The sequence below is a fragment of the Carassius auratus genome, chromosome 32 (assembly GCF_003368295.1).
Source record: "Carassius auratus strain Wakin chromosome 32, ASM336829v1, whole genome shotgun sequence".
Lineage (NCBI taxonomy): Eukaryota > Metazoa > Chordata > Actinopteri > Cypriniformes > Cyprinidae > Carassius > Carassius auratus.
This window is the reverse complement of record NC_039274.1, coordinates 20,329,117-20,349,574: the sequence shown is the minus strand read 5'-3', so window position 1 is coordinate 20,349,574 and position 20,458 is coordinate 20,329,117. Positions and strand designations below refer to the sequence as shown.

Sequence of the window (20,458 nt, the reverse complement as noted above, 5' to 3'; positions counted from 1 at the left end):
ATGTGAAATAGTTAACACTTGGCCCTTCTAAACCTTGGGTAAATCAAGTTTTTCCTAAATTGACCTTTTGGAGGACTGTAATGTAAAGAATAAAACAGTCTCTTCTTTACATTCACATTTTCTGTCACCACTTCCGTTACCAAAGACTGTCAGTTGCGAAAGTATACATGCATACAGTGTTGGGGAAAGTTACTTTTAAAAGTAATGCATTACAATATTGTTTAACTCCCAAAAAGAGTAAAAAATGTGGTTACTTTTTATGCAAAGTTATACATTAGGTTACTTTTGTGTTACTTTCAAGTAACTTTTTAAATATGAGCAGGGCTTGTTTTTTTGATTGCTATTTATAGCAAATGTAAAAGTCCTTTCACACCAAAAAGTGTAATGAATAAACCTCTGCATGAACGAAAAGTAAATTCACGTCTGCACAGTAGAACACAGGAGAAGGGTCAACACTTTTCAGCAATAAAAAAAAAACAAACAAAAAAAAAAAACAATGAAGCACAATTTTTTGTTTATTTTTGCTTATAAGCATGTTTGAAGTGGATCATCAAAGGTGTTACAAATGAAGGTAGTGCTAAACGTAAAATAAAGTGCAAGAGGAGGATCTGGAATAAATGAGGAGTTTACTGACAATGAAGGAGAATAAAGACAATGGACTAGATTACATTCAGCATTTACACATTTAGGTTAGGTTACAAACATCTACATTCAAACACATCAACATTATCTGGGAACCATACAAACATCACATCCAAACGATCACGGACCAGGGATAAGTCAACAGACCAGGTATTTAAACACAGGAGGTAATGAGAGAACAGGAAACAGGTGGGAAGAATCAATTAACCAAAACTAGGACAGGAAGACCAAAAAAGGAAACAGAAAGTTCATGAACGTGACAAAAGGTCAGCAGCAAAGACATTAGTTAATAAAATGGGATTAGATACATTTGTGTTATTAAACATATTTAATTACTGGAGGTTTGTGACATATTCTGAGTTTGTATTTCACTGATTTAATTCATTTTTAAGGAATACTAAATGTTTTTTTTTTTTTTTTTTTTTGCGAGTGGGATGAGTTAATTCACATTCATATTTAGTCTAGAACTACATCATGTAGTCACTTCTGTACTTTAGATTTCTCCCAATAATGGGGACAGGGGTGTTCCTGTTTTCTTTAAAAAGTAACTCAGATATTTTGTTGTAAATTAAAAAGTAATGCGTCACTTTACTAGTTACTTGAGAAAAGTTATCTGATTACGTACCCTGCGTTACTTGTAATGCGTTGCCCCAAACCCTGCATAACATTCTATCATTGCATCATTTCACACTAAACAAACCATGCCCTAGAAAGCAATGATTGCTAACCCTGCTATTAAATTACAAGTATGAAATGTACCTAGGTTCCCCAGGGTTAAAAGGGTGTTTTAGATAATCCTGTGTTAAGCACAGTGTGGACAGCCCTAAAGTATACTCATGAATTACCAATCTATTCAACCAATCACTGTCCTGGAAATTAGGGGCAGGGTTATGTGTGAGTTGTTTGGTCATTATTTGTGCACATTTAAAGTTGTGGTGGGTATGTTATGGTTCAAACATTAAACAACTTACTGTAGACTCAGTGCTTAAACTTCAAGACAGCAATACCTTAGTTATACTTTATTTTAAGATGTCCTTGTTACAGTGTAAATAAACAATTAAGTAATGAGTAATATTACAATTACTTACTATGGGGCTAGAATTAGGGCTTGGTTTACGGTTAGTTTGTTTGTAATTTAATGTTATTAATCGAGCTCAGCGTTGGTTCAGTCAGGCCACGGAGGCGTATGCTGCGACCAGCTGATGCGGTCATCTGTCAAAAGGCTCCAATAACTACCATTCTCCAATTAGACACGGGACATATATACATGGCACTACTACTCGGTAAGTATGCTCAAATGGCTCACAAGGCTCCAACTGCTTGCGAAAGCTATCGCTCACTCAGGAACTAATCAGATGCGAATCTATCTCCATAGGAAGCGTTAAAACCAACAGAATATCTCACCAGATTTCAAGTCGTGAAATTAAGTGAATTTGTCATGTTGATTGTCAAGCGATGGACTGAAAGTGAAATGAGAGAGCACTTGATATAGACATTTTGCCTGCGATTCATCGCCAGAGTTGTACTAATATGACTGATCCAACAACTTTACACGAGATCTGCGTCCCCGCAGCAAGATATTCAAGAAGAATTAAAGCATCCACGAACAACTGGCCATTTCACCTTTAAGTCATCTCTGGACATAGCTAAACAAAGTTTCTTTCATTTTATTGCCTAGTACTATGTTAGCGAATATGCTTCAGACATTGTTCATTGTCCAAAGCTAATTGGCTCAGTTATGTTCGCTAGGCATACTATCGTATTACCACACCGGTAACACTGCCAGTTAAATATATACCCACAAACATTGTTAATCTGTTGTCAAGGCTGTCGAAATTAACGGGCTGCTCCTTCAAGCTCATCTATTGGGAATGCTTTCATTAAACTTATCCGACTATTTCCAACACACTATGTTTAAATCAGTGATATGCTGTTGTTCAAGCTAACTGAAAATGAATGAAAGTGTAATGTTTGTAACGATATGACGTTCGTAATCATCGAGAAGAAGGAGGCGGGAACCGGCGCACAATCAAAATGAACTTTAATGACACAAAATAAATACAAAACAGCGCACCAGCCCCTCACGGACGACTGGTGCGCACAAAATAAAAAGCAAACATAAAATAATGTCCCAGGCCTGGTCCTCTCTCCTCCTTCACTATAGTCGCTCCAGTTTTATATCCTTCCATCTGCTACGTGGGACTTGATACTGGCGGTGGGGCGCAGGTGCAGCTCATCTTCAATCACTACACCTGGCCTCACTCTTAGTTCCCACGCCTCTCGGCCCCGCCCCACTCGCCACAATGTGGTATAAATTTAAGATCGGCTTACAATGCATACAATCTTTATACAGGGTTCCCCAGCATTAGGGTAGGTATTTTTGGCATTACAATTAATCACACATGGCGTTGAACGCTACAGTTGTGATCAGATCATGTGCTCACTGGACTGGACTCTATCGAATATCGTCATCATAAACAGTGGAAACGATGTAAACAAGAATTAGTTTGTGGTGTATTCCGCGAGATGCAGTGGAATCATCAGTCATAAATCAGAAATGTTTGTTTCTTGGTTCTGTACGTTTCAATCCTGGATGGATTAACCATCTTGTTTTATGCTACTAAAATTACCTATTGAAGGATGTATGAATACGACGAGTCACTCCACCACCAAAAAATAAAATCAACATTAATCGTCATTGAGACTAAAATCTAAGGACATTCAAATGTAAGGACATTCATACAAATTGTTTGTACTGGTCCAACTGGCTCGCTGCGTATCAGGCATTAAGTGCGTTTTGTCCGACTTGAGATGGAGCCATTGCCACATGACTGTCACGTGTGGCATCAAGTACCGCAAGAATGTTTTCGAGACCAGCCGCAGCTTCTCCAGAGTGACTGCAGGAGCGTTGATGACGACACAGCTATTCACGATTGGCCAGATTCACCACATGACAACGATCACGTGCGTTTCTGGGTTTATTCAACATTTGCAGTTCAAATAATGGCCACATATCTGTGTTTTTATATAGCTTTTATAATGTAGTCGCACTGTTGTATTGACTCACGTTTATCTTACAACACAGATAAAACTGTATATACCCCACTGTATTAGTATTAAAATAGTATGATTATGTGGAACTTTATTCTTGAAAATATGGTGTTGTATTAAGCAGTATATAAAAAGTGTTCTGTTGCTCATGAAAACGTTTCTGAAATGTCTGTGTATTTGACATATACTGCATTTTATATACTTCATCTGTGATAAAGTATGCAAACACAGTGTGAGTGTCACTAACGGGAGCAGAAGTGTCCTGCTTGACATATCGGTTTTCAACTCCACCCCCCACTGCAAGCAGCTGCTCTCGTTGATTGCCGTCCGTAGCCGTGCTTCAAGTTGAACGCAGCCCATGACTTGCAGGCAGCTGTTTTAAGTCACCTCATGAACTGATTTTGGATTCTGAGGCAGAGTAATGGTATACAGCATGATCTACAGCTAAATAAAGAAAGTTGGTGATGAATAAGTGGATATTTTGTATAAAACGTTCATTTGCCAAAAAAAAGGGGGAGGGGGGCTGCTATTTTTGCCTTCTGGAAAGAACACTCTTTGCTGCTATAACTGTAGGGATCTGCTGTTCTATCCCTCAGTGAGGGATGAACACCCCTCAAAAAGAAAAAGGTCCTGCTGTTTTCTCCCACTGGAGAGAACACCCTTTGCTGCTTTGACTGCAGGGGCCTGCTGTTCATCCTCAGCAGGGGATGAACACCCCTCGCTACTTAAATTAAAGAGGGGCCTGCTATTTTCTCCCTCCTTTTGAGGGGAGAATACCCCTCTGCTAGCCAGTAGGCTGCATTAAGGATATCTCAATAACATTGTCTTTTCTCTTTTGCTGGAATGGAACAAGGATGGGGGGGGGGGGGGGGGAGTTCTTCTTCAGGCAGTAATACCTCTCATTATGTTTGGGGGGGTTAATGTTTAAGCAATTGTATGTTCAATTAATTTGGGAGTAAGAAACCCCCATAAGGAACCATACCGCCAAAGATAATATGTTCAATAAACTCAAGTAACTTGCCAAAGTGGTCCGGTCTGAACTTTATTAACTACATGTACCAACTGACAAAGACACTTTGAAATAAAGTGTTACCATTCCTTTTGATAACATTCAATTCAACATTTCAACAATTCAACATTGTTGTATGGGATTCAGGTTGAATTGCATTAGTTTGTGAAGCACAAATAAGAAAATAGACTTACCCATGTTATATTTAGCCCGTGTGCATTTTGTTCGCTTTAAAATCTCATACACCTGTTGATGATTAGAAATAGGTTTTTAAAGATGATTATAAATAAAGATTATTATATATACACACTATTCCTTATTGGTGATACTAGACTCAAAATGTAACTAAAATGCAATAAATAGTCAACAATAAATAGAAGTCAACAGAAGTTCTAAATACTACAGGATACCTTTTAAGAGACTTAAAATAGCAAAAATAAATAAATAAACCCAGCTGGGAAAATCAGGCAAGCAAAACGCTTTTCCAAAGGGACTGATACTTACTATTGAGCTCCTGGTTTTGCTGTCGAAGAAGGAATTTCTGTCTGATAAATCAAAGCTGTGAAAAGAAACTAAGGGTCATTTCATTGACGGTTTTGTGCCTCCCTGTTCAATTCTACAGGCAATAACATACCATGGAGCTGTAAAAACAATAGACGCATTTACAGTACACTGCCTTTCAGAGGTTTACTAGTGAACCTGCATCCTTCATTTTTCACTACTTTAACTTGACCATAAATTTGAACATTTATAACAATCACGTATTGCTTTCTACATTAAAGAGCCACACAGATGGGAAATCTAAAATTACCTGTATTACAGTGTATGATGTAGCTGTCCATTAGTGTAAACAATGTGCAAAGTAATTAAACCAAAAAGTACACGATTTATAAAGTTATTGGCTTCTGAAGTAAGGAGTCGACTCTGAATCGCTGAAACGAGTCGTTATAGATTTCAAATCTTTTGCCCATCCCTATGTACATCACTAGAACACTTTGCATAATAATCTCCGTCTACCGTCTTGAGAGAAACTGAACTCTGACCTGCCCACCCCACAAAGACGCTCTGTTTGGTGTGATAGCATCATGTCGAGGAGACAGTGTGTTTTTAATTGTAAAGGCAAGTTTGTTTTATTTTCACTGCCAAAGAATGAAGATCAGAAGAACCAATGGCTAAAATCCATTTTTACCACAATAACTGAGCAGTACAACAAATCCTTGCTGTGTTCACAACATTTCACTGATGACTGCTTTTCTAATCTCGGTGAGTACAGCAGGATTTTCAAAGCGTTTGGCCATAAAAGAGGGTTCATTACTAACTTTATTTAGAACAACGAGCATCTCCGAATCACAATGCAAAGTATGATTATGAAGTTATGTGTTTGTTTTCTCCCGAAAGTCTTATCAGTATATGTGTGCTGTCTGCAGCCTTTGTCTGCGCTGATCTTCATTTACAAACACGTCATTTAAATGAAGTGTAACAAGTGCTGCTAACAGATATTCTGTGATAAAGTAATCCATATGAAAACAACGCGATGTCCGTTTTTCACGTCTCCCTTCATTGTATGTAAGGTGACCACGCCCCCGCGCTGAACGCACTATTCAGATTCAAACTGAAGCACGCGGCTGGAATACACCCACACAGAAGAAGAAGCAGCGAGACCGTTCAAGTTTTTTATTTTACTGTTTGCATCGCGATGAGAGGAATAAGACATAATTCACCCCAAAAAGATGCTAATGCATTATTTACCGTGAAGTTGTGTGCGGAACAACCAATCAAAACTGACTATGTTAGTTGACCAATCAGAACACGGTATGCTACCGAAAGGTGGGGTTTAAGGAAACTGAATTTTTTGAACAGCTTCGCGCGAACCGTTTGGGGATCTCTGAGAATTGAGGTAATTTTAAAATGATATTTTGACAAAATGACAATGTTTTTTAACCTTGGATGGATTTAAACCTATTGTACAGGACTTATAAACAGTGATAAGAAGCTTAGAATTTTCATCTTACTGGCTCTTTAAAAACAACATTTGGTAAAATTATTTGTGATCATTTTCATTCATTGTACTCAACGTAGTATGTACCTGGGAAAACTGTCTAACAGTCATCTTAAACATGAGCTTAGTGTGGTGAAGAATAACTATAGACTTACAGATGCTGCTTTTCTCGTGAGAATGGGTATGAGAGGTGTTTCTCATTTTCCGTCCGGTTTTCCCCAACTTTAGGTTGCAAGGTTGCAGTGACTTTCTGCATAAACATGTTGACCTTCTCCACAATGCTGCTTCCCTGACTGACTTTATATTTCTGAAAAAGACACGAGAGCACAGCAGAGTACATCATGCTCGTGTAGAACACACAGATTCTATTTATCACGTGATAAGACACAAGAACAAATACCTTAAATGTAGGCATTTTTAACTTCATAAACTCTGCCTCTCGACAAAGAACCTCCCAAGGCGCATGGATCTTCAAGAATCCCACACCTGGTATTTTATTCTGAAAATCAAAGATAAAGAGACATGGCCTCAGCATACGAACAGCAAGCTGCTGTGTTCCTAGCATTAAAATCACTGTGAGGGAATCAGGGTCATATTGCAGATAGTGTTAAAGCACATAACACTGGCGTAAAAAAAAAAAAGGGTAGTGTTTGCACTGACAAAACTGGCGTAGTTGCTTACTGGCCAAAGTTTTTTTTAAAAATCCCACCTCCATGTCTTCATGGAATTCTGGCACCTACACAGAGGTCGGTCCATCCCAAGTCCATCTAAATTCATGTAATGATTTTCCTGTTTTATTGTATTGTAGAGAATATATTTACAAGAAAGTAGTAGCACCTCTTTTCACCAAGATTTACAATTTTACAGTACATATCATTCCTGTGTGCTTGTCAAATGGTGTGAGAGTTATACAATTAATAATGTTAATTTCCTGGGTTCAAGGTATCTTCAAATCACCGACTGCGTGATATTAATAGTGATGCTTATTATTGATCAATATCGTTCATTCAGGGTATTCTGAATGATAAACATGAAAACCATTAATAAACCATTCAAGAAATGGACAAGATCTCTTTTCAAGGGTTTAACAAACTAGGTTTCCTTCTTCACGGAGGACTTTTGAGACAAAATAAATTCACAGAAATGTATAAAAAATCCCAGGCATGTAGAGAAGGACTTCTCTCTTGGTTTTCTGAAGCTGAAAAGGGGGTTATGTAAGATTTGCTTCAATTGACCCACTCTTGTTATAACTCACATCCCACACACAAGGTCTGACCCAGTCTGTTCAATCCCAGCCACTGCTTTCAGCCAAGTATGACATAAACAGGTACTACATAATATACAGTACAACTATTTACAATTCAACCCCAATTAAATTAACAAGGACATCTTGACATGGCATCATTTTGTTGTGAATGTGTTCCCGCGACTTACTTCTTAGTGATACTTTAGTGTATATAAATAAATAACTTTTAGATGAAAACAGATTTCAGAACATTTCTATTTCATATTTCCCTCTCGAAACCCAACGGTTTGATCTTTTTTTGACATCAAGTTTAGGGGGAGTGACATCACTGTTTTTGACAACATGGTTCAAACAGAGCAAGTCTTTCTATCAGTCGTATCAGTATATTAATATTTCAGTATTTTTACATTCATATTGGCCTTGTCAAGCTCAAGAGTTCTGGGAAAAAAAACACAGTCATCCATTTTCTACAAAGAAAAAATATTGTGTTTGGAACAAAGTTGGGTCTGAGATGGAATAACACGATTCTTTAAGGATTCAGCGATAATATTCATTTCATATAATTCAACTAATAAAGAGGAAGCTAAAAAAAAATGTCATGACATAAAAACCTGTGTGACATGAACTAAGCCAAATTATTTGTATTCAGCAAACAATTCTCTGTACTTTCTCACAGAGCTGCTAATCTTAGTCTTTTAGACTAATACTTTAGTTTATTATCCTCTGCACGATAAACACTTCACTTTGTCATTGATTCGTCCACTAAGACCTCTTCATCAAACTGTTGCTCAGCTGTCAATGAGAAAATCCAACACAGTGAAGAAAGTGAAATTCCTGTAATCTGCAAACATCAAAGCAAATGGCATTGGTTTAAATTAAGTTGAAAGACAAACCACTAATCACAATAAAACTGCAAATTGGTAGCATTGCACAGTAAAGTAAGTGTAAACTTGTTACATGATTGCCAACAATCAACTTAATTCTTACAATCAACAATTATAGCGCTGGTGGGACTGGGGAACAATTTAAAGAAATAATTTCATGCATCCTAAGGGTCAAAACTCTATTTCTTCAGTATATCACTTTTGCAGCACAAAAGGTCATGGGTTCAATTCCCAGGGAACACACATACGATAAGATAAGAATGATAAGAAATAAATAAATTTATAGCCGGAATGCACTGTAAGTCACTTTTGATAAAAGTGAAAGTGAAAGTGACGTGACATTCAGCAAAGTATAGTGACCCATACTCAGAATTTGTGCTCTGCATTTAACCCATCCAAAGTGCACATTTATGCTGCGGCGCCCAGGGAGCAGTTGGGGGTTCGATGCCTTGCTCAAGGGCACCTAGGTCGTGGTATTGAAGGTGGAGAGAGAACTGTACATGCACTCCCCCCACCCATAATTCCTGCCGGCCCGGGACTCGAACTCAACCTTTTGATTGGGAGTCCGGCTCTCTAACCATTAGGCCACGACTTCCCCAAAAGCATCAGCTAAATGTAAAAATGTAGTGTATTTCTCCACACCACTGAAGTGTTTCTAAGCTGGGTCAACAACAGGGAATGATTATGCTGCTGTGTAAATGAATCACTTAAACCTGAAGAGGTTTAGAAAATTAACTGGTCATAATACACATTATTTAAGATTAAAGGAATGGATCCGCTTCAAACATACTATTTGAAGTGACTGGTCATTGGATTTCATATTCATGAGGACAGCAGTCTCAAGAGTCCAGACAATTACACAATCACATTACAGTGAATGTTGTCAAAGAACTGCTCACAAGGCAATTTATCAGTTTCTTTGCTAGAGATGATGTGCATATTTCAGTGGGTGGACAATATCATTCACAGTGGCTCAATTCCAGCTGAGATTATAGCTTTGGGGACTGAAACTTACAAAAAGGCAAATCACAGTCTGCACTTTCACAAATAGTTTTCTTTGGAAAAATACTGGCAAATTTAAATTACTGTTAGAGTTCATGTATGAGAACAAGCCATTCTGAGACAAACCAGGTTAGGAGTTGAAAAGTTACTGGTACATTTATGCATTTACCTGGCACTTTTATCCAGAGTGACTTACAATAGAGGTACATAAACAATTCATCACTGAGCAAGCGGTAGCACTTTATTTTACAGTCCTGTTCCTCATGTACATACTATGTACTTATTATAGTAATTACAACAACTATGTAATAACTAGGTACTAACCCTGAACCTACCCCTAAACCTAACCCTACCCCATGTAGTTACCTTGTATTACCAGAACTTTCTAAGATAAATACACTGTAAGTACATTATAAGTACATGTAAGTACACGTACTGTAAAATAAAGCGCAACCGAGCAAGCAATACGCATTTTATACAATGGGAGGTTAATCTGAAAGCATAAGTAAAATATTTAAGTCGTTTTGGAAAAAATCATATGCTAAATGAATGAATGCAAATTTAACGTATTTTAAAATTAGCAATTTTAATGATAATTTACCAGATTAAATGTGTGAAATCAACTAATTTCTCCAAGTTTCTCCCAAAATTTACCCATGAGTCCAAAAAAAGGCTTCAGACCAAGGTTCACACCAAGGTAGATAATGATAAAGATATAGTTGAAAATAATTAATTGCAGTATTGTGGAATAATTCCCATCCTCTAAGTAAAATAATTAAAGGACATGGGTTTAGGTTGGACATGTGCATAAGACATCACATGTCCATTGGCTGGTCCAGCCTATTAATAAAAGCTTTTTTAATGCCATTTAAACATTAGAAACAACATTTATGGCATAGCTAATGTCAGATTTGATGTCCGATTATGTCATTTAAATGTAAGTGCGGTAAGCAGCTCTTAAATTTAGGATTTCCCCATTGAAGTATGTAGGACTTGGTCTTGGATGCCCCAAATAAATACCCGGAGGCATTTCAAAAAAAGAGAAAAAAAACGTTAAATTAAATAACAATTTTCTGTCCTTCCTTATTATTAATTTTAGGCAAGGCAAGTTTATTTATATAGCACATTTCGTACACAATGGTAATGCAGAGTGCTTTACATAAAAGAAAGTAAAATAATCATGAAGAAAAATAATAAAAAAATTAAAACAAGCAATTTTAAAACTTTTAAAATGATTAAAACATTTACTTTAAAATGAATTTAAAAACAGTTAGAAAATGATTTTAAAATAAAATAAAAAAAAAAAAAAAAACAGTGAAAATATAGTTGATTTGTAAACTGAAAATGAAGTTCAGCCATTTGCTTTAATGACAGCAGCACTTCACAAGTTGGTGTCAAACCTCATGTTCATATTGTATGATGTGAGAATAAGCCAAAGAGCATTTTAAGCTTCAGTGGAAGCAGGAACATCTGACATTTAACAAACTGAAGGAGTTCATATTGTTAATGTCACAAATTTGCTTGTGCAATTCACCTATAAATAGAGCATAATCTCAAAAATAAATCGTATTTATTTTATATAAATGTAAAACACAATGGGACTCACCCCTTCTTCTCTCTCCATCTCAAGGCCCATCTCACGCAGGTTCTCTTCAAACTCCTCCCTGCGGAGGCGCTGGTCGTCCTCATGGTAATCCAGCCTCTGTTTCTGGGCTGCGAGTTCGGGGTCCTCATGTGCAGGTGGGCTGCTCTGTTCATGTCTGAATTTGCAGAACAAGAAAGACTTGGCTGACTGTTTGCGAGTGCTCTGGGGCTTCTGGACATGGTAGGTGAGGACATAATCTATCCGCCTTAAGCCATCCTGAAAGTACGGCCACAGCTTTGGGTCCTTTGGTCTCTCATTTCCCTGCTGAGCTTTCCGAAGCTGAGAAAAAAAAAAAATAATAAAATTAAGTATTATATGCATTTGTATGGTTTTTTTTTCTTTAAGAGACTAATTTGCATTAGTAGATTATTATATGATTTAAAGTAAATATCTTTTGACATTCTATTTAAAATAGATGAAGAGATTATAAAAAAAAGTATATGGACTAAATCTAAAAATGACTTTACAATAACAAAATCATGATGCCATCTCTGACCTTCAACCTTAAACCTTATGAACCAAAAATAAATACACTAGTATTATTAAGTAATCTTTACATCCATTACAAAATCAGACATAAGCCTGCCTGTGTAATCAGAGTATGACTTCCAGCAAACTTCACAAACTTCTTACATTTTATAAAGGGTGTGGCAGATTTCTGGCCCTTTAAAGGTGTATTTATGTATTTAGGCTGATTTTCCAGTAAACACGGTGCTTTCAATGTTGCTCTGTTGGTTTGAGTGCTGTGAGTTTGGGGTGATGTTAGTTTAAACAAGGACACAACATTGGGTAAGAGAGCTACTACCCACCAAATAAATCCTAGTTAACAAATTACAGCTAATTTCTATGGGGGAAAAGATCTTATCCATGTTGAAACCTATTCGTGCATTTACACTGCTGATCAATTTTGGGGTTAGAATCTTTTAAAGAAATTATTTCATTTTAATCCGCAAAGATGAAAGTGATATCAAAGGGATAGTTCACCCAAAAATGAAAATTATGTCATTAATGACTCACCCTCATGTCGTTCCAAACCCTTAAGACCTCCGTTTATCTTCAGATACAGTTTAAGATATTGTAGATTTAGTCCGAGAGCGCTTGGTCTCTCCATTGAAGCTGTGCGTACGGTATACTGTCCATGTCCAGAAAGGTAAGAAAAACATCATCAAAAGTAGTCCATGTGACATCAGAGGGTCAGTCAGGGTCAGAGAGAGAGAGTTCAAAACACTGCAGTTTAGTGATATCCGGTTCACAAACGAATCATTCGATGTACCCAGATCTTCCTGAACCAGTTCACCAAATCGTATTGAAACTGTTCCCGTCTCCAATACGCATTAATCCACAAATGACTTAAGCTGTTAATTTGTTTAATGTGGCTGACACTCCCTCTGAGTTCAAACAAACCAATATCCCGGAGTAATTCATTTACTCAAACAGAACACTGACTGAACTACTGTGAAGAGAGAACTGAAGATGAACACCGAGCCGAGCCAGATAATGAACGACAGATTGACTCGTTTTCTCGAGTCAAGAACCGGTTGCATCGGTTTTCAGATCACCAGTAGTGATCGGTTCTTTGGACAGTTCGATTAAATAAACCGGTTGAAGAAACCGGTTGAAGAAAACGGTTCACCGGTTCTTTTGCGCTCGACGTAATGGCGTCATTGCCGATGATTGCCCTTGATTCAAGCCTTCGGTTTACCCGCACTCATAACATTAGCACAGAATCAGTTCAGAATCAATCACCAAAAGAATCAGTTCGGTTCAGATGCTCTGTGTGTCGGTCTGCTTCACTCTGAATCACACAACATATGCGCAGTATCAATAGCTCCTCGGTTCACGAATCGGACACGTCTGACAGAAACGGTTCTTGACTCGAGAATGAGTCAATCGTTTGTTCGTTATCTGGCTCGGCTCTGTGTTCGTCTTCAGAAAAAATCTTCAGTTCTCTCTTCACAGCAGTTCAGTCAGTGTTCTGTTTGAGTAAATGAATTACTCCGGGATATTGGTTTGTTTGAACTCAGAGGGAGTGTCAGCCACATTAAACAAGTTAACAGCTTAAGTCATTTGTGGATTAATGTGTATTGGAGACGCGAACCGTGTCAAACGATTCAGTACGATTTGGTGAACTGGTTCAAGGAGATACGGGTTACATCGAATGATTCATTTGCGAACCGGATATCACTAAACTGCAGTGTTTTGAACTCTATCTCTCTCAACAGACACAGAAGAGAAGACAATGCTGAATAAAGTCATAGTTTTTGCTATTTTTGGACCAAAATGTATTTTCGATGCTTCAAAAAATTCCAACGGACCCTCTGATGTCACATGGACTACTTTGATGATGTTTTTCTTACCTTTCTGGACATGGACAGTATACCGTACACAGTTTCAATGGAGGGACTGAGAGCTCTCGGACTAAATCTAAAATATCTTAAACTGTGTCCCGAAGATAAAAGCTCTCACGGGTTTGGAACGACATGAGGGTGAGTTATTAATGACATAATTTTCATTTTTGGGTGAACTATCCCTTCAAAGACTTTTGCACTGTTTACAAAAGAAAAGAAAAATGTAAAAAAAAAAAAAAAAAAAAAAAAGAGTGGAGGAAGCTATCAAAATCTGACTCAAATGCAAAATTAAGTTTACTGCTTGACAAGAGTTTTTATTTTAATCCTGAATGTGCGGTTACCCTTATATAAGGATGAGTAACACCACTCAAAAACTACCAAATCTACGAACGCCAAACACATAGTTGAATAAATTTGTATTAAGTCATTTCAGAGGATATTTCAAAGTGATCAACCTGTCCTGCAGATTAGCAAAGCCTTTCAAATATTCCTTAGTATGCAAAGTAGTTTTGCACACATAAAGAGTACGCACACTCGGCAGATCTTAAAGTTTATTGAACCATCTGGAGTACGAAAAAGAAGGCAATGTGTTCTAGTCAAGATATTTTTGGTAAGCTTTAGCTTTTCATGAAAATATATTTGCTTGTTTTACAAATTATCCTCAATAATATTAGCTTACAATATTATTTCCCTTGCACAAAGTAGAATTACAATGCAAATGTGTCTATTTATGTAATTTAACCTCTAGCTAGCTTTAATATAATATAATCAGCTGTTCCTAACAAAAGTGTAAACTGAAGCATTCAAATGTCCACATATTTGTCCATAGTTTGCCTTGCAAATTGTGCAGTACTAGAAAGACAGGAAAACAGTTGAGGAACCGGTAATATGTCTTTATCCCTGAAATGAAATAAACAAAATGAGTGTAGAGGTATGTTTTCTCTGTTGTTGTGACTTACAGCAGCCTGGGGGTATAGCAAATCTTTAGTGCCTTTAGAATTGTCTTCATCAGTCCCCTTCACATCCAATGGGAGGGTTTCATACTTCTCATTTCTCCACATGCCGTCTTGTCCTCCTGGGCCTGATGGCTGCTCCTCTGTGCTGTAGAAACCCAAGAGTTTCTCACCTGTTGAAGAGCAAACACAAAATTTATAAATGCAAATATTATGGCTTTGCAATAGGAACCTAAAGAGCAATGCTAAATTAATCTCAATAGAATTGCACGTAACTAGCTGGTATAAAGTTTTTAAAAGAGAAAAATCAAGTTTGAATGGAAATTTAAAATAAATCATCAAGAGCAACAGACAGCCCAACAGTTCACATTTAATAAATAAACGAAAGTGTAATTAAAGCAAAAAATATTTAATACAAATATATTTTAAAACAGAAGTGGTCACAGTCTGTATTCTAAATTTGTGTTTTTATTATTAGTGAACAAGAATTTGTGCAAAATCTTGATTGATTCTTTGTTTGACAATTTATTTATTTATTTTTACAAATGTTTACATTTGATTTTCACTAAGGGCTCAGATTTTCTAACATACTATATTTAATACCATAACAACGTATGTTGCTTTTTATAGATCACAGCTCTGGAGTAAAAACAGAGAGGGCAGCAAGGGGTCAATATATTGATAAAAATAATGCCTCTCAACCTAATTACAGAGCAGCTGAGAGAAAATGCAATTCACTCAAGACACGCATTAGAAATTCATCACCTTGACTAAAGCCTAATAAATAAATTATTATTACTTTTTATGGTGTGGTAACATGACAATGGTACTGTATAGTGATTAGTGAATTTCAAATTATCCCAAATAAAGCAAAAACTATGTCCTATAGAACACATGCCTAAATTTTTCTCCCTAGAATACATATGTAGGTCACTATAGGATACAAATGTGTGTGTGTGTGTGTGCTTAACCTCGGACTGCTTCAGGGGGGCTGTCACTGCAATAATGTCAGCCAGCCTTTTTTTTTTTTTTTTGTACTCAGTATAAATTACACGATAAACACAACAAATAAATAACCCAAGAAAAAAATTATATATATATATATATATATATATATATATATATATATATATATATATATATATATATATATAATTTTGACAGACATGGAAACCATAGGGATTAATACAAACATCCTTTAATCACAAAATAGCATATTATATGTGAAAATAATTAGTTTACATGATCCCAGATACATTCATGTTATATTGTTATATAAAATTTGCTGCAATAAGTAAAGAATTTTAGAGCAATTTTCTTAAATTGAAAAATTTAGTTTGAAAATAGATTTTGTTGCATTAGATTTCTGTTCATGTTGGAAAATCTTTGTCTTCATCATAGGATGATCAAGCTGATTTTTGGAACATGAATGCTGGTTTATAACCGGTCCAAGGTGGTTTACCATATTTAACCAGCTTGGTCAAAGTCTGCCGAATCAATCTCAACTGCTAGTCCATCTGATCCATCACCTAGATCAGTGTAGAAAAGCTAATAAACTAAACTGAACAGCAATGTTCCACCCAGAAACCATACAAAACCAGCGGGGATCAGAAAAGGAGCCAAGGCTACAACTAATGTACGACATGCTTTCTGCTGGTAAATTTCAGTCAAAACATTACCCGTTTCTTTATAGAGGTATATAATATATACTCATCTGCTTGTTGATACTAGTTAATGAAGCTTGATTACATTCACCATAATGATGTCAGACAAAAGAAAGCATTATTCAGGATGGCAAACACCCTTGTGGTAGTCATTAATTAGTTACATTTGATTGTCTCATGGTATTTCAAAGCCAATAAATCATGAAACTTACTTCTCACACTGCTGCAAATATGGAAAATATTACAGGTTTTTATACATGATTCCCACATTCTACTATAAAAATCCTTGTAGATGATGTAGTAACATTCTCCCTTAAACCATTTCTTTTTAGAAAGCAATGCCTCCATACATCCCAAATGGGAAAATCCCCTCTGATAGTTTAGGCTGACATAACCCCGTCCCCTCAGACCAACATCTCTCTCCTCAGGTGAAGATGATGTTGTGATGGATTTTCCTCATGTGCTCAGTGTGTATGTGTGTGTGAGCGCGCGCGCCTAAGGGCAATACGTGACTGCACTAAACCCACAGAAAACTGTTGCTCGCCTAATAACACAAGCCTCTTTATCCATTCATCACATCTTACTTTACTATTAGTATTATTTTATTAATAATAGCACCAGTAAACAGGTTATTGCTTAACTGCATTATTTATAACATACCTGGATGTAACAATCTGGACATTATAAACGTGTTCAAAATAAATACGTTTTCTAAGTGATGGATTCTGTTTGGCTACGGAGCGATCCATTATTTGTCGATCTTTAATATTCATGGTTACAAAAATAAACGCGCAATCAGGATTCTGGATACAGAAAAAAAAAAGAGAAACTCACCCGAGCCATCCCAGCCGGCACATGACCGACCTTCAACGTTGAAATATGGTTGAAATAAGGTCAGTTGTGGTTTCAACGTTGAAACAACGTTGATTCAACGTTTAAAGCTGAATGGTTGAAAAACATCCAGCACATGACCAACTTTCAAAGTTGAAATATGGTTGAAATAAGGTCAGTTGTGGTTTCAACGTTGAAACAACGTTGATTCAACGTTTAAAGATGAACTGTTGAAAAACTTCCAGCACATGACCAACTTTCAACATTGAAATATGGTTGAAATAAGGTCAGTTGTTTTAATGAAACAACGTTAAAAATGTTTAATGCTAAATGGTAGAAAAAGGTTAACAAGCTTTTAAATTATTTATATTAAATTATTTAAATTAATTATTATTTTAATAGCATTTAAAAATATTTTAGTCATGATACCTATTCTAAAATCTAAAGGTATATGTTAAATATTATCATCATTAACAACAATAAAACTATACATTTCGCTGCTTTATCACACTGAAACAACTCCCATTGGTAGTTTTATTTTATTACTTCTATCATGATTGGTTAATCTGGCTGTCATTCAGGAAACTGGACAATGAATCGGTTCGCGCTTTTCTACATTTAAAAATATGACCGTTATTGTCGTCTTTCTGTGAGTGAGGCGGCTAACTGTGAGCTGCTGCTCGTTATAATTTACTGCTCGGTCGGTCCCGAATTATTTCATATTTGCCTGTACATTTTTTATTTATTTTGAGCGAATTTGAGTCGTGACATGTCAATGGAGAACAAAAACTGTGAACACAAGAAGGGTCAGGTGTTCTGCGAGGTCCTGAAAACATCCTGGCAAAATGAGGTAAGAAAATCGCCTTATTATTTAAATAAACTTTATCTTTATTATCTTTTGAAAATAGTAAAGTATTACCAGAGTTTACAAATGGGTAGTTTAAAGGACATGTAACCTGCAGATAAATAAATACCCGTGTGTCTATTTTTGCATTGCTTTATCACAGATGATCAAGTTAGATGCTCACCCAATGTGTTGCTGGTAGGTTGTGTTAATGTCTGTCTTTTAGAGATTTTCCCATATTTTCCTGATATGAATCCCATGCATTAGGTGTGTTATATATGTTTGTATTCTTATAATAGTTTCAAAGTGTTTTCTGCAACATATAAGTGCAAATGTCGGTATTTAAATAATATAATTTTAATGAATTAATGAAAATGAAAAAAAAAAAAAAAGGATTGTTTAAAGCATGGTTCTCAAAGTGTCAGGCCCCCTCTAGTTGTTATGCAGGTGAATCACTAAATTAAACTAATTAATGTTAATATATTTTAACTTAATCTTTGAGTAAGTTTTTTTTTGCACATTTAAGTATGTTAGAGTGAAAGTACAGTACAGTTTTGTAACTTTTGTTACATTTAAAATTACATTTTAATTTAAACTTTTTTTTTTCATTTACCTGTGTATGTAAGCACAGTTGTAGTGTTAATGTTCAAACTGTATTTACCATGGTAAAATGTCTGACAACAATTAATATTCTTATTAGAATAAAACTGCCTCATTTTTTAACTGTAGACCTGTAGCTGAATAGTTTGGCCAACTACCCTGCTGAAATGTAATGTTGGTCATTATGGTGCAACTTAATATTTAATAACAAATATTTTCTGAAGTGGTACTTGGTATAAAAAGTTTGAGAACCAATGGTTTAAAGAAATGGTATAATATGAAATCCTGCTTTTTAAGAACTTTTCAGTAAACCATTTCTTCTTTCCCCTTGTAGAGTCATCAAGGATCCAGCTTGTTCTTGAAACATTGGTAAGAAATTGTTCATCTGCTACATTGCACTGTCACTTCTGCTAGAGATGCTTTGACCTTTTGTGATAGGTTTTGATTGTGCTTAGTTAAATAAAAATGTACTGAATTTGATTTGATTTGTTTTACTACACTGTATTGCTAGTGTTCTGATTAAAACAGTGTAACTGGGGGCTCTGAAAACACTGCTTGTGAATAATTTGTTAATATTGTACATTTTCATCTGAATACATTAAATAAGTGTTTAATGAATAGTGTTGTCCACTTTGTTTCCAACATCACTGTTACTGAACTGTAAAGTGAAAATATTGTGTGATTTATTTTGCATTCAGTTTTCAGTTAAATATATTTCACAATATCAAAGTTATTGTCAAACATTGTGGACATACCTAAACAAACTGGTTAAATCTTATGTGTCCTCCAGAAGTTTGCGCTCTGCAAGTGAACGACGCCTTGTGGTGCCATCCCAAAGAGGTTCAAAATCACTCTCTCGGACCTTTTCCTGGACTGTGCCCAGCTGGTGGAATCACCTCCCAATCTCAATCCGAACTGCTGAGTCTTTACTCATTTTCAAGAAACATCTTAAGACTCATCTTTTTCACCAGAACTTAACCAACTAATGCTAGCACTTTTCCTTCTTTTCTTGTCTTTCATATATATATATATATATAAAAAAAAAAAAAAACCTGGCTATGTGTTCTGTACTAGACTAACTGAGACTTGTCATAGCACTTGTATCCTGTTGTTGTTCGCTTGTACACCTGACTGCTTCTGTTGTTCTCATTTGTAAGTCGCTTTGGATAAAATCGTCTGTTAAATGATGAAATGTAAATGTTTATACAGGACGGTACAGAAAGTGCACAAGTGGGAGAGAGTGGAGGGGACGGCGTCAGAATGGACCTAGCGCTGGGACACTTTCAAGGATCACCCGAAGCACAACCACACTGTATACACTAAGGCTGCTGGTTCTAACATTTTAGAGTGCCCTGCGGTAGAAATCTCATTCTGCATTCCCCACGGTAAAGAAGACACAGTCCGGGGGGGTTCCCATTAGAAATCAACTGGTGGAAGGTTCCCTTCTCGAACTGTTCAACACATTTTCACTGCACAAATGTACACAACTCTTGTAATGAGACACATTTCTCAAACATGTTTTTGACAGAAACTGTAGGTTTCCACCAAAATAAAAGATCCACTGGTTTCAGTCATAAAGGTACAAGGGTTTGTCTTGTAAGTGCTGCAAAAAAATTTGCATTTATGTGCCAAATTATTTTACAAAAACCTTTAAATATTATTGTATTTGGATTGTTCTACTATATGTTTTTAGCATTACCTCCATGCATACTCTGCATAATAAAGTGTGGGGTTATTTTC

The 20,458-nt window shown here is 36.2% G+C and overlaps 1 protein-coding gene across 5 annotated transcripts in view; it reads right to left on the bottom strand.

Annotated features, from left to right (window-relative positions):
* LOC113051792 (anoctamin-1-like) overlaps window positions 1-20,458 on the bottom strand; it is a 58,214-nt gene that overhangs the window by 28,018 nt on the left and 9,738 nt on the right. For 3 of the 5 annotated variants that reach the window (XM_026215867.1, XM_026215868.1, XM_026215866.1), the window contains 6 exons: window positions 14,786-14,952; window positions 11,440-11,757; window positions 7,102-7,200; window positions 6,857-7,008; window positions 5,207-5,261; window positions 4,897-4,948 (listed from right to left, as the gene is read on the bottom strand). In XM_026215867.1, the coding sequence (XP_026071652.1) occupies window positions 4,897-4,948; window positions 5,207-5,261; window positions 6,857-7,008; window positions 7,102-7,200; window positions 11,440-11,757; window positions 14,786-14,887 (778 nt within the window). In that variant the 5' untranslated portion in view covers window positions 14,888-14,952. Of the gene's footprint in view, window positions 1-4,896; window positions 4,949-5,206; window positions 5,262-6,856; window positions 7,009-7,101; window positions 7,201-11,439; window positions 11,758-14,785; window positions 14,953-17,277; window positions 17,288-20,458 lie in introns of all 5 variants that reach the window. The other 2 variants (XM_026215864.1, XM_026215865.1) reach the window with 1 other exon arrangement.